A 12,539-nucleotide genomic window follows, 5' to 3' on the forward strand; every position below is an offset into this window, starting at 1 on the left:
ACTCTCATGAACTGTAAATCAGTCATTTCTCCCAACAGATGTCAAAGAAAAGCTCTTTCTCACTCACTCACACACACACAAACACACACATACAGCAAGGATGGAGTGACAAAGTGCAGTGCTTAAAGACACTCAGAGCCTGCAATGGCATTGCCATAATCTCTAGGCTGTGCCGAGTTCAACGATATGCCCCGCTTGACCGTAGCTCGCTCGGTCTAAGTGCAACAACCATGAGAAAAAGTAGGCCCAAAATGAAGCCTGGCCCTAAATTTAATTTGCTTTTGGGTGACCGTGGGACAACCTTTAGGGTGAGAAGCTAAATTTGACCTCAGCGATGTTCTCGAGGTCCTCCCAATCTGTGCAAGCCTAACCTTGACCATGTGGCATTAACCCTTAACAGTTAAAAGAAGGTGTTTACATCAAACAGTTTTCAATGACTTCTCTCCTCATTAGGAATACATTGCCTGCACCCCTAAATTCAACCTGAAGCCTATGTGGGTTATGAATGTCTTATGAACCTGTCTTCGATGACAATCCATCAGGCCACTATGAGATCTACCTGTGTTGATTCTAAGCTTCCTGGAGAAACCGGAAGTGGTTAACGTGTTTACTTTTAGCTTCCTGTGCCAACCGGAAGTGCCATAATTGGTGTCATAGAGCTGTTTCGAAGGGTTAAAAAAGTCTGATCTTTCCAAAACGTCATATGTGTGATTAGGCAACTCTCATGAACTGTAAATCAGTCATGTCTCCCATAAAATTCCCAAGAAAAGCTCTCTCTCACACACACACACACACACACACACACACACACACACACACACACACACACACACACACACACACACACACACACACACACACACACACACACACACACACACACACACACACACACACACACACACACACACACACACACACACACACACACACACACACACACACACACACACACACACACACACACACACACACACACACACCTTGGACGGAGGGACACAGTGTAGTGCGTAGAGAAAGACAAAGCCTGCAATAGTTACCTTTGTTCGAACTATTAAAGAACTGTCAGACCTAGAGTTCTGAAACTTTAGAAAACTGTTCTAGAGCTCAGGTCAATAGTGTGTGGTGAGTTATGTGGCTCTAGAATGTTCTCGGGCCGAGAAACAGCCTAGTACATTTGCAATAACTTCAATTCAATCACGGAAATTACAACATTTAGAAATGTCCCAGAGTCGCAAGACTAGGTGCATTGCAACCGCCTCGGCCCATAGAGACAGACCCTAACGTTTCTGTCCGAAAGCTCATTCAAGGATCCCGTAGCAACGCCCGGGAAAATGTGGATTTTCAACACCAATAATTCATAGTAAATCTTTCATGAGTGTACAATGTAGGCCTCTGTATTTGTTACCATGGCTACAGTGGCTGGCTTTAACACTAACCAGGCAATCCACCCAGTTGCCATTTATAGCTGAAACTAATTTATATAAAGACACATTGTATGGTTACCTTATTGAAAAACAAGTGTGTTCTTCCCCTTTTGAAATTCAAGAAAGGAATGCAACTGTTTATTTCTCTCTATGGTTTGACATTGAATTGAAATGAAAAACAAACCTTTTGTGACGAAGAAAGCCAAATGAGAGATCGTTTTTTAAAAGTCCATCTGCTATTGGTTCTCTTCAATCTATCACAGCCCTGGTTAAACCTGTGGTTGAGCAGTAACTGAGGCACATGGCTGATTTGACAGTGGCAGAAGAACATTTATAAATAAACAGTGCTCTTTCTCTCCCTGTTGGTTGATCTTATACAGTGCAGCTGGGAGGTAGTTCATCTCTCGAACCCTCGAGCTGGGTACTCACTGTCAAAGTTAATGACTATCTCATTGAGAGCAATATGAAACAATGGCTTTTACAATAACATACAAGTGCTGTATGATTGAGCTAGGTCATTTCAGACAATTGGCTAAGTTGCAAGGTCCTTCTTCCTCTCAATGTCCTTTTCATGGTCGCCACCTAGTGGATTCACATTGTGCCTACAGTCAAGGCAGACTTTGAAAGTACAATACATGCTCTGTCAAAAGAAAGTGTGACATGAGCAAAAATACATTCAGAATTATTTCTCACATGTACTTTTATTGTAAAGGTTATTTATTCCAAAATATGGTGTGATATGGTGTAGAGGCAAAAAAAGAAAGAGAGAGGACAGAAAACAAGAGAGCGAGAACATCTAAAAATGATTTTGGCAAGACTTGGCTGACATTTTTATCAAAATACACAACAAAAAGAACACAATATCTAATGATGCACACAATCGCTGCCCTCTCAATGAGGCATCTCTATGTTTAAGCCTCTACATGTATTACAATGGAATAAAAAGTCACTACAGATTCTTGTCTTGAAAATAATAATCTATTTGAGGCATACAAAAACCTGGAATGATTGTTCACCTGTGCTTTGTTTTGGAATACAATTGTCAAATTAACAAACTAACCACAGGATACAATATTTTTTTTATATAAATTACTTGGTTGGTATTTTCATTTAATAACGTTTCATTACAATCAACACTTATTTTTGAAAAAGTCACTGTCACAGAGCTACTTTGTACAAACTGTATGGAGTATTGTGGTTCATACAACAGGGTTATTATGCCCAAATCAACAGGGCAGTGATGTTTGGAGACCTGCCTTAATGATACAGGAATGCTGGAGTGACCCGGATAAAAACATTTGGGGCAGGAAGAAAATGACAAAAGCTAATTCCTTGTGACGCCCTAGGCTAGAGGCCTGGGCTAATGCGACTCGAAGATTTGCAACTGCCCTTTTTAAACAGATTAAAGTCTAGGGCCACAACCAGTGAAGTGAAGTCTTCCGACTGAGAAACGTTAGACATGCAAGAGTGAAAGTGTGTCATCACTGCTAGCTAGTGAAGCCAATACAACGGTAGTATAAAGACAAAAATATCATTGTTAAAAAAACGTGTTGTATTGTGTGTGGTTGTGAAGTTGTGGTGTACTGTATAGTGTTGGTTACATAGTAATACATAGGCCTGCTGAGTGATGAGGCTACTAGAAGACTAATGACTGACGCTGGTCTCGTCCTCAGCCCAGTGATCCACTAAATGCTTACAGTAATGGCATCTCTGGAGCATCTCTTATCTCCATCCAATACACAGGTGGACTGTCTCCACCACACCGACTGCCAACCTTGGCTAAATCAACACTGACTGAGTCTGCTTCTCCTTCCTCCCCCCAACCCTAACAGAGTGCATTGTATAATATCACAGAGAAACACAGATAAACAGCAGCGCCCCCTAGCAGGGATGGACTTTACAGGCGCGGATCTCTTTCCTGTCCTTGCAGCTGGTGACCTGTGCCGGGGTGTTCTTAGCTCTCTTCTTCACCGTCATGAAGCGCTCCTGGATCCCCCCGCCGCAGTGTTTGGTACAGTCTGTCCAACTGGACCAGGGCCTCATCTTGCAACCTGTGGGAACAAGTCAATGACATGAGAGGAGTGTTTCAGATGATTCTTTAGTTTGCCAAATCCATCCCGTTTAGTAATATACTAATTGAATATGGCATATCAGTTAAAGACTCACTATGCAGAAATAATTGCGCCATTTCCTGGTTGCTAAAATTCGAATAGTTTGCCTAATTAAAGTTTGTGAAAAAACAAGCAAATATAGTGTACAGCAGGGTTTCCAAAAGTCGGTCCAAAATGGAAAGTTACAGATAAAGTCTGCAGACATGCATCACTATACTGAGAGCGTTGGTGTATTTTTAAAATATTTTTTAGCTTTTGTTCATATTTTATCCAAGCCCTGGCACTGCAGAACGAGCACGAGGAAGTGTTCCGCTGATGGGGGTAAGTTGCTCCAAACCAAGTGAAATCGCAAAGAAAAAGTGTCTGAACTCTTCTATAACATGCAATTTACATCCACAATAGAGATTTGAATCAAATAAAGTGAACATCAACTTCAATGTGAGTGATCACAAGTGAGACCTATCAAATGTGCAATGTTCAAGCCTCCATTGCTTGACCAATCATCATCATTCATAAGGGATTGATCTGTCATAAATTGACAGTGTAAGAACAAGGAGTCCCTGTCCGGCCTCCATTTCCCATTATTACTGATTATGCATGGTAAGTGCTGGGGGGGTAATGCTGCCTAGCAACCCTAGAGGATATACCACGGTGGGGGTATTTTTCACTGTCTACAGCTCATTAGCCCCAGGTTAGAGGCCTGTCCCTGTCTCTGTTGGGAGGCAGCAGTCCAAAGCCCACCCTGACTATTTGGCCTCTACCTGCTCATCAGGACGGCCATCTGTGAGCTGGACTAGTCACTGTATCACCCTGACAGGGCTGATCAGCATTGAGTGTAGCCACTCTAACACAGCAATCACACTGCACCCAGCTGGCAAGGCAGAGAGGGAGGGAGGAGGAGGGATCCTCTCAAGCATTGGGCGGGGCGATTGAGAGTGGGCTGCATGGGCCCCTTGACTGAGATATGTCTATTTACATTCAGAGCTACAACGGATATCTCAGTGGGAATTAATGATGAGTGACTGTGAAATCATCGTCAATGACTTGCCCTATGAATGTTTTGCCCTTTATATTTGGGATATAAAGGATACATCAAGGTGGTGTATAAATCATGAATCAAGCTTGACAATGACATTAATCCAAATGTGGATCATGGCTGAAAGTGGAAATGACAATAGAGGTGAAGATGGTATTGATGAAAACAATGATAATGATGAAGACAGTGATGAAGATGATAATAACAAAGGTATATACAGTGGCTTGCGAAAGTATTCACCCTCCTTGGCAGGATTGTTGCATTACAATCTGGAATTGAAATAGATTTTTGGGGGGTTTGTATCATTTGATTTACACAACATGCCTACCACTTTGAAGATGCAACATATATATTTTTGTGAAACAAACAAGAAATAAGATTTAAAAAACAGAAAACTTGAGCATGCATAACTTTTCACCCCCCACACACAAAAAAAGGTCAATACTTTGTAGAGACACCTTTTGCAGCAATTACAGCTGCAAGTCTCTTGGGGTATGTCTCTGTAAGCTTGGCCCATCTAGCCACTGGGATTTCTGTCCATTCATCAAGTCAAAACTGCTCCAGCTCCTTCCAAGTTGGATGGGTTCCGCTGGTGTATAGCAGTCTTTAAGTCATACGACAGATTCTCAATTGGAATGAGGTCTGGACTTTGACTAGGCCATTCCAAGACATTTAAATGTTTCCCCTTAAACCACTCGAGTGTTGCTTTAGCAGTATGCTTAGGGTCATTGTCCTGCTGGAAGGTGAACCTCAGTCCCGGTCTCAAATCTCTGGAAGACTGAAACAGGTTGCCCTCAAGAATTTCCCTGTATTTAGCGCCATACATCATTCCTTCATTCTGACCAGTTTCCCAGTCCCTGCTGATGAAAAACATCCCCACAGCATGATTCTGCCACCACTATGCTTCACCGTGGGGATGGTGACCTTGGGGTGATGAGAGGTGTTGGGTTTGCGCCAGACATAGCGTTTTCCTTGGTGGCCAAAAAGCTAAATTTTAGTCTCATCGGACCAGAGTATCTTTAAACAATGTTTTTTTTCCCAGCCACTATTCTGTAAAGCCCAGCTCTGTGGAGTGTGCGGCTTAAAGTGGTCCTATGGACAGATACTCCAATCTCCGCTGTTGAGCTTTGCAGCTCCTTCAGGGTTATCTTTAGGCTCTTTGTTGCCTCTGATTAATGCACTCCTTGCCTGGCCCGTGAGTTTTTTATTTTTATTTTTTTAATGGATTTAATGGTGCTCCGTTGGATCTTCAAAGTTTCGTATAGATTTTTTTTATAACCCAACCCTGATCTGTACTTCTCCACAACTTTGTCGCTGACCTGTTTGGAGAGTTCCTTGGTCGTCATGGTACCACTTGCTTGGTGGTGCCCCTTGCTTTGTGGTGGGGCCTTTCAGAACAGGTGTGTATATATACTGAGATCATGTGACACTTAAATAAAGTCCACCTGTGCATAATCTAACTAATTATGTGACTTCTGAAGGTAATTGGTCGCACCAGATCTTATTTAGGGGCTTCACAGCAAAGCGGGTGAATACAAATGCACGCACCACTTTATTTTTTAGAATTAATTTTTTCCATTTTGCTTCACCAATTAGGACTATTTTGTGTAGCATGTCCCATTACATGGAATCCAAATAAAATACAAGTTGTAATGCAACCAAATATGAAAAACGCCAAGGGGATGAATACTTTTGCAAGGCACTATATACAGTATATATAAAGGTGATGATGACTGACCGGGCTGTTCCTCCACTGCTGCATCTCGTTCTTGCTGTTTGCCCCTTCTCTTCTCTTTCCCAACGCCCACCTCTCCCCCCCGCCGCCTCTTCCTCTCCTCGCTGGCCCTGGAGCCCCTTTTGCACTTCCTGATCTTACACTTCTTCCTCTGGACCGTCTCGGGGCAAGGCTCCCCTCCAGACTGGGGCTCCAGCTTCACCATGCGCGTCCTGATGGTGTGGCCTTTACCGCAGGACTTATTACACTCAGACCACTCCGTCCACTCTGATACCATGCAGTCCGTAGCTGGGGAGAGATAGGAAAGAGGTTGGGGGGGGGGGGGGTATTGAAAGGTTGAGTGAAAAGCTACTTGCTAATGTCTCTATTCATCCTCATTGGACAACTACTTACTTAACTGACAATGATAAAATCCTTAATTTAAGTGACAAACTTAGCTGTGTGTTATTATTGCAAGTCAACCCGACGCTGAGGGATTATATTGTCCAGTAGGGGACTGGTATGGTTTTCATTTCAACCAGAGGAACAAAAATAAATGTTAATTGATAAGGACTAAATGCTCATCTTTTCATATGTTATATTAGCCAGAAAACTCTCGTTTCAATAATTCTTTCCATAATCCATTTTCACATTTGACTGCATCATTCATGGAATAATCTGACTGTATTTGTTGCAGAACATTTGTTTTTTTACTTTGCAAGGAACCCGATTAGAATATAAATAATGGAGCTCCGCTTAAAATGTCAAAGTACAAGGAGACGGAAGATGTCAAATCCTCCATGACGGAAATCTGCCTGGTGTCTGACTTCCACTATGTCTGTCTGTGAGCCTAAGTCTCAACACCTTTTTGGCAACACACAGGCTATTGCTATGCAAAACAAACCATAGGACTCAGCTATACAATCTGGGACCAGGCTATGACAGTGCTAAAACAAACAAACAAACAAACAAACAAATGAATTTGAAATATTAGTTTCTAGTGATCACACTCTGTTTTGGAGTTGATGGTAGTGGTAAACAGCATGGCAACATCTGATGGTGACACTTACGACACTCCGGCTGCATACACCGCTCCACCTGTTCCAGCTCCTCAGTACACTCCCCCAAGTCTGGAGACTTGAGCATGCGCTGGCGTGTACGCACACCCTTCCCGCATGTCACACTGCAGTCGCTCCAGTCGGACCACGGAGACAGCATACACGGGATAGAGTCTGCAGGGATAGATAAACCAAGCATGGGACTGTCAGTCTGCACATAATTACATAATGTCCCCTGCTCTTCAGATCAACTGCTGTTCGGTAGTTTCAACATACATTTCATTTCTGCTACCTTCATCTGCTGTTTTTCATACCTGAGACTTAACATTATTTTATTGGGTGACTATACACTGGATGTACAAAACATTAAGGACACCTTCCTAATACTCCTCCCCTCCCCCTTTCACCCTCAGAACAGCCTCAATTATTCAGGAAATGGACTCTACAAGGAGTCGAAAGCGTTCCACAGGGATGCTGTCCCATTTTGACACCAATGCTTCACTGGATGTCCTTTGGGTGGTGGACCATTCTTACACACAGGGAAACTTTTGAGCGTGAGAAACCCAGCAGCGTTGCAGTTCTTGACACAAACTGGTGCGCCTGGCAGCTACTACCATACCCCGTTTAAAGGCACTTAAATATTTTATCTTGCCCATTCACCCTCTGAATGGCACACATACACAATCTCTCTATTGTCTTAAGGCTTAAAAATATATTTTTTAACTGGTCTCCACCTCTTCATCTACACTGATTGAAGTGGTTTTAACAAGTGACATCAATAAGGGATCATACTGTAATGTAGCTTTCACCTGGATTCACCTGGTCAGTGTATGTCATGGAAAGAGCAGGTGTCCTTAACGTTTTGTAAACTGAGTGTATTTTCATGCCTTCTCTCCTCTGAGATATTCTGTCAATTTTAGTGTGTACCTAGCCTGTTGGATCGAGATACATAAAAACTACAGATGCCCCTTGGCAGATGGCTGAACAAGGCTGCCTGTCACAGTGCTTTTAGATGTAGTGTCTCTGGCCTGCAGCCCGGGACCTGGGGATGAGGCAGGTGTTGAGTGGGTGTGGGGGGCGTTACTCACGGCACTCAGGCATCATGCATTTCTCCACCTCTGCCACCTCCACTTTGCACATGGAACCATCCGAGGGGGGCATCTTCACCATGCGCTCACGTTGCTTCATGCCCAGCCCACAGGTGGTGCTGCAGGGATCCCACTCACCCCACTCCGTCACCACACAGCTACTGGGGGCTAATGGAAGGGACAGGGACAGATACACGCCCATACAATGGGATGGTTCTTTGTTATGGCGGCTTGCGATTACTGTTATTAACATTACTTGAGAAACTTGGTTTCATTAACACACTGACTGAATAAGCCTGTTGGCATATAGCAACAGGGCTAAGGAAGTACAATTCAAAAGAACAGAAAGGCCCGCACACTGAATATGCGCGCAATTACCACCTTTAATGACAATGTTTCCATACACAAGGATCTTTATCAGGTCAAACATGCCAAAATATTTACACATTTCACCTCACATGACCATTATGCACATGGCTATACAAAGGGCACTAACCATTCATCACAGAGGTACATACGGTCATAAAGGACTTTGACACGTCTCTGTTTTCTCAATGACATTCAAATCAGCAATGAAAAAAGGCTCAAGTTTAAGTTTGTTCCACCTGAGCGAGTCTGACCACAAGTCAGAGACCACTATGATGACACACCAAATGTGTTTGTCACGACTTCCGCCGAAGTTGGTGCCACTCCTTGTTCGGGCGGCGTTCAGCGGAGCCTCCTACGATGGTCCACAGTCCGGAACCTCCTACGACGGTCCACAGGCTGGAGCCTTATTCTGCGCCGGGGCCCAGTCCAGGCACTGCGTCCAGTCCCGCTCAATGGCAGGAGCCTCCATCTGCGCCGGTACCTAGTCCAGGCACGGCGTCCAGTCCCGCGCCAAGGCCGGAGCCTTCCTCTGCGCCGATGCCCAGTCCAGGCACGGAGGCTAACTCAGCTCCATGGCAGGAGCCTCCCTCTGCACCGGTGCCCAGCCCAGGCACAGCGGCCAGTCCCGCTCCATGGCAGGAGCCTTCCTCTGCGCCGGTGCCCAGTCCAGGCACGGCGTCCAGTCCCGCGCCAAGGCCAGAGTCTTCCTCAGCGCTGATGTCCAGGCACGGCGGCCAACTCAGCTCCATGGCCAGAGCCTTCCTCTGTGCCAATGCCCAGTCCAGGCACAGCGTTCTACCCAGCTCCATGGCCAGACCTGTGGTCTGTCATGCCTTGACCATAAGAGAGACTTTTTATTCTCTCTTTTGGTTAGGTCGGGGTGTGACTAGGGCAGGTGTTCCTATCTAGGTTATTGTTTTTTTTTATGTTGGCCTGATATGGTTCCCAATCAGAGGCAGCTGTTTATCGTTGTCTCTGATTGGGGATCATATTTAGGCAGCCATTTCCCCACTGTGTTACAGTGTATAGTCAGTAAGCAGTTATTCCGGCAGGGTGCTTTGGCAATTATTTAATAAAACCAAAAGCTTACCTTGACTTGGAAGAGTTTCAGTGTTGTGTTGGATAGTCATAGCCAGCTAGCTAACATAGCATCCCTCGGTTTGAGCCAGGCGTTTGAGTAACTAAACTAGGCAGCTACATTTGCTAGCTAAAAAAATGACACTTTCTTTTTCTTCTCCGTCATTTTTGAAGGAATTAATTTGTTGAAAACTATTCAGCTATTGTCTTTCTCCTTCGAGTCAACTACTCACCGCATTTTATGCACTGCAGTGCTAGCTAGCTGTACCTTATGCTTTCAGTACTAGATTAATTCTCTGATCCTTTGATTGGGTGGGCAACATAAACTAAGGATTCTAGCTTTTAACACAGAAGGCCTGAACCCACAATATGATCCTAATGTCAAAGACTTGTACCCCCATGTTTCAGTGAGACTCACAGCAGTCGTCGTTGACCACACACTTCTCCGTCTCCTCAGTGTTCAGAGAGCAGATGGATCCATCCTCCGGGAACTGTTTGATGTAGCGCTCCCGAGACCTCATCCCCATCCCACAGGACACACTGCATGGAGACCAGTTGATCCACTCTGACATCATACAGGTAGACGCTTCTGGGAATGACGAGGCATAGACAAGCATGGTTAAACCATACTGGAGGCTGTGGTCACCATTGTGTAATGGTGAGTGCAGGATTCAGTCTGATTTAACCAGGCTAGAGAAAACGAGCAGGGTAATTAACATGCCATAACATGCAACAGCTCTGTCCATTCATTCCATCAATACTAGCTGACAGCTGAATTACACCTGCACCTTCCTCTGGTAACAAGTAACACACCCTAAAATATTTGATTTAGTCCTACCTAATCTTACTCCGCTCTCTCCAATTATCTGGGAACAGAGCATGTAAACAAAAACAAAATTCGTAGAGGATGGATAAACTTTGGGGAACTTTCCATGGATTTCTCTTTCATCTGGTCCATCCCACTGCCTGCCTGCGGATTGGAAGCAGCTGTGAGTGTAGCTTAATAAAGCAGAGCTAAGTGGATCATTAATAAGAGCTGTAAATAAATGTGGACCTGATGAGGCCCCCAGGGGCCACGTCCAGCTTCAGGAATATCAATCAACCACAGACATTAACAGAGCGATACAAGAAAGGAAAGGAGTGACGTGCAGGAAGAAAAGCATACGCTGCCGGTCCTATTAATCGATAGTGTGTGTTGGAGGGAAACAATAGCCTTGAACAATTCAAACACACTTTATCAAGCCCTGACAAAGCTGAGATTTGGGGCACGAGTAGAGAGAAAGGGAGGAATGACAAACAACTCTGCATGACTGATCATGTGCCTTTTGGCATGGTGGACTAAATTGACAACTTTGATGAGAATTGGACAAAGGACCAGTTAGTTCCTGAGAAACAAAGTTGATGTCAATCTGACTGAATAGAACAGCCATCAGATCTGTCTTGTTTACAGGAAGAATAAGCTTTTGTGGAATATCATATTCCTGTCTTTGGATCTTTACCTGGTTGTGGGACTTGATGAGGCTCCAAAGTTCCATCTTTACATGTTGTATTTGAATGCCAACAACAAAACTGTATTAATTGTGCATCATATGTAGCATGTAAACCGGGAAAGGGAAAACAATGGCAACAATGTATTTTCTCGTGCTTGGCTAGTAAATTGGTGGATCGTGACACCATTTCAACCCTAATCCCTGTTCCCATACATGGATATGGATATGGCTGTCTTTAGTCAATATGACAGGTACACGACTACACAGGGCTCACCAGCTCAGCCTGCACAGCAGCAGACAAACCTTTAGCCAACAACCTCTTCTTTATGACCTGCTTTAAAAACAATAACATATCATTTACTGTCTTTTTCCAATTTTTGGAAGCTCTTTTACAGCCATTGGAGATGGAACAACATGTTCTGAATGAGACAAAACTGTTGGATTTCAATTCTCAAAAATTCATAGACGTTTCACCCAATTGTTATCAGGCAGGCAAACAACTGTATTCATGTCTAAGCGGAGGCGACATTGTCAGCTGACTCATACCAGTGATTGCATGCATTAGTGCTATGAATGAGAAACAGGCCTGTGACACTGTCCTTAGTCCTCACCCTCCTCGCTGCAGCCGGGCCCCATGCAGGTTTTGAAGTCCTGCGTGTGAGGGCAGGGCACACTGAGGTCCAGCTGGGCCTTCAGCATCCTCTGTCTCATCCTCCGGCCCTTGTCACAGCTGGCTGAGCTGCAGGCTGACCACGGAGACCAGTTGGAGTAGATGCACGTCTCTGGAGTGTCGTCTGGAGGAGGAAATACTCTATTAGACAATGCATTGACAAGTCCTCTTGGTCAGCTTGTCTGACAATAACTGCATTGGTTAAATGTCACTATCTTGTCATATTCTAATGAGATCATGTAAATGGGGATGGGGGGGGGTATCAATACTCAATTTTCTTGTTTATAAGCCTATATTTTCACTACTTTAGAATGTGCTGGTGCTGTATAGATATGGACTAATGCGCCTAACTGACTAAAAAGGTCAATGCAAGTTCATACAGTTCAGGTCTTGCTCTAACCACAGTGTAAAGTTACTGTACAGTACGTGTATTGTAATGTTCTAGAGACCTTCCTGTTAAGGAAACAGACCGTGTTGCCCTCAACAGAAAGAGGTTAGA

General features: G+C 44.2%; 1 protein-coding gene across 1 annotated transcript in view; it reads right to left on the reverse strand.

The window, feature by feature from the left end:
• Positions 1–2,109: 2,109 nt before the first annotated feature.
• LOC124003491 (spondin-1-like) overlaps positions 2,110–12,539 on the reverse strand; it is a 131,370-nt gene continuing 120,940 nt past the window's right edge. Inside the window, exons 11-16 of the mRNA XM_046311778.1 lie at positions 11,982–12,164; positions 10,299–10,469; positions 8,435–8,602; positions 7,359–7,520; positions 6,313–6,597; positions 2,110–3,478 (exon numbers count right to left, since the gene is read on the reverse strand). Of these exons, the coding sequence (XP_046167734.1) occupies positions 3,309–3,478; positions 6,313–6,597; positions 7,359–7,520; positions 8,435–8,602; positions 10,299–10,469; positions 11,982–12,164 (1,139 nt within the window). The 3' untranslated portion in view covers positions 2,110–3,308. The remainder of the gene's footprint in view (positions 3,479–6,312; positions 6,598–7,358; positions 7,521–8,434; positions 8,603–10,298; positions 10,470–11,981; positions 12,165–12,539) is intronic.

This window comes from Oncorhynchus gorbuscha, linkage group LG02, assembly GCF_021184085.1.
Source record: "Oncorhynchus gorbuscha isolate QuinsamMale2020 ecotype Even-year linkage group LG02, OgorEven_v1.0, whole genome shotgun sequence".
Classification (NCBI taxonomy): domain Eukaryota; kingdom Metazoa; phylum Chordata; class Actinopteri; order Salmoniformes; family Salmonidae; genus Oncorhynchus; species Oncorhynchus gorbuscha.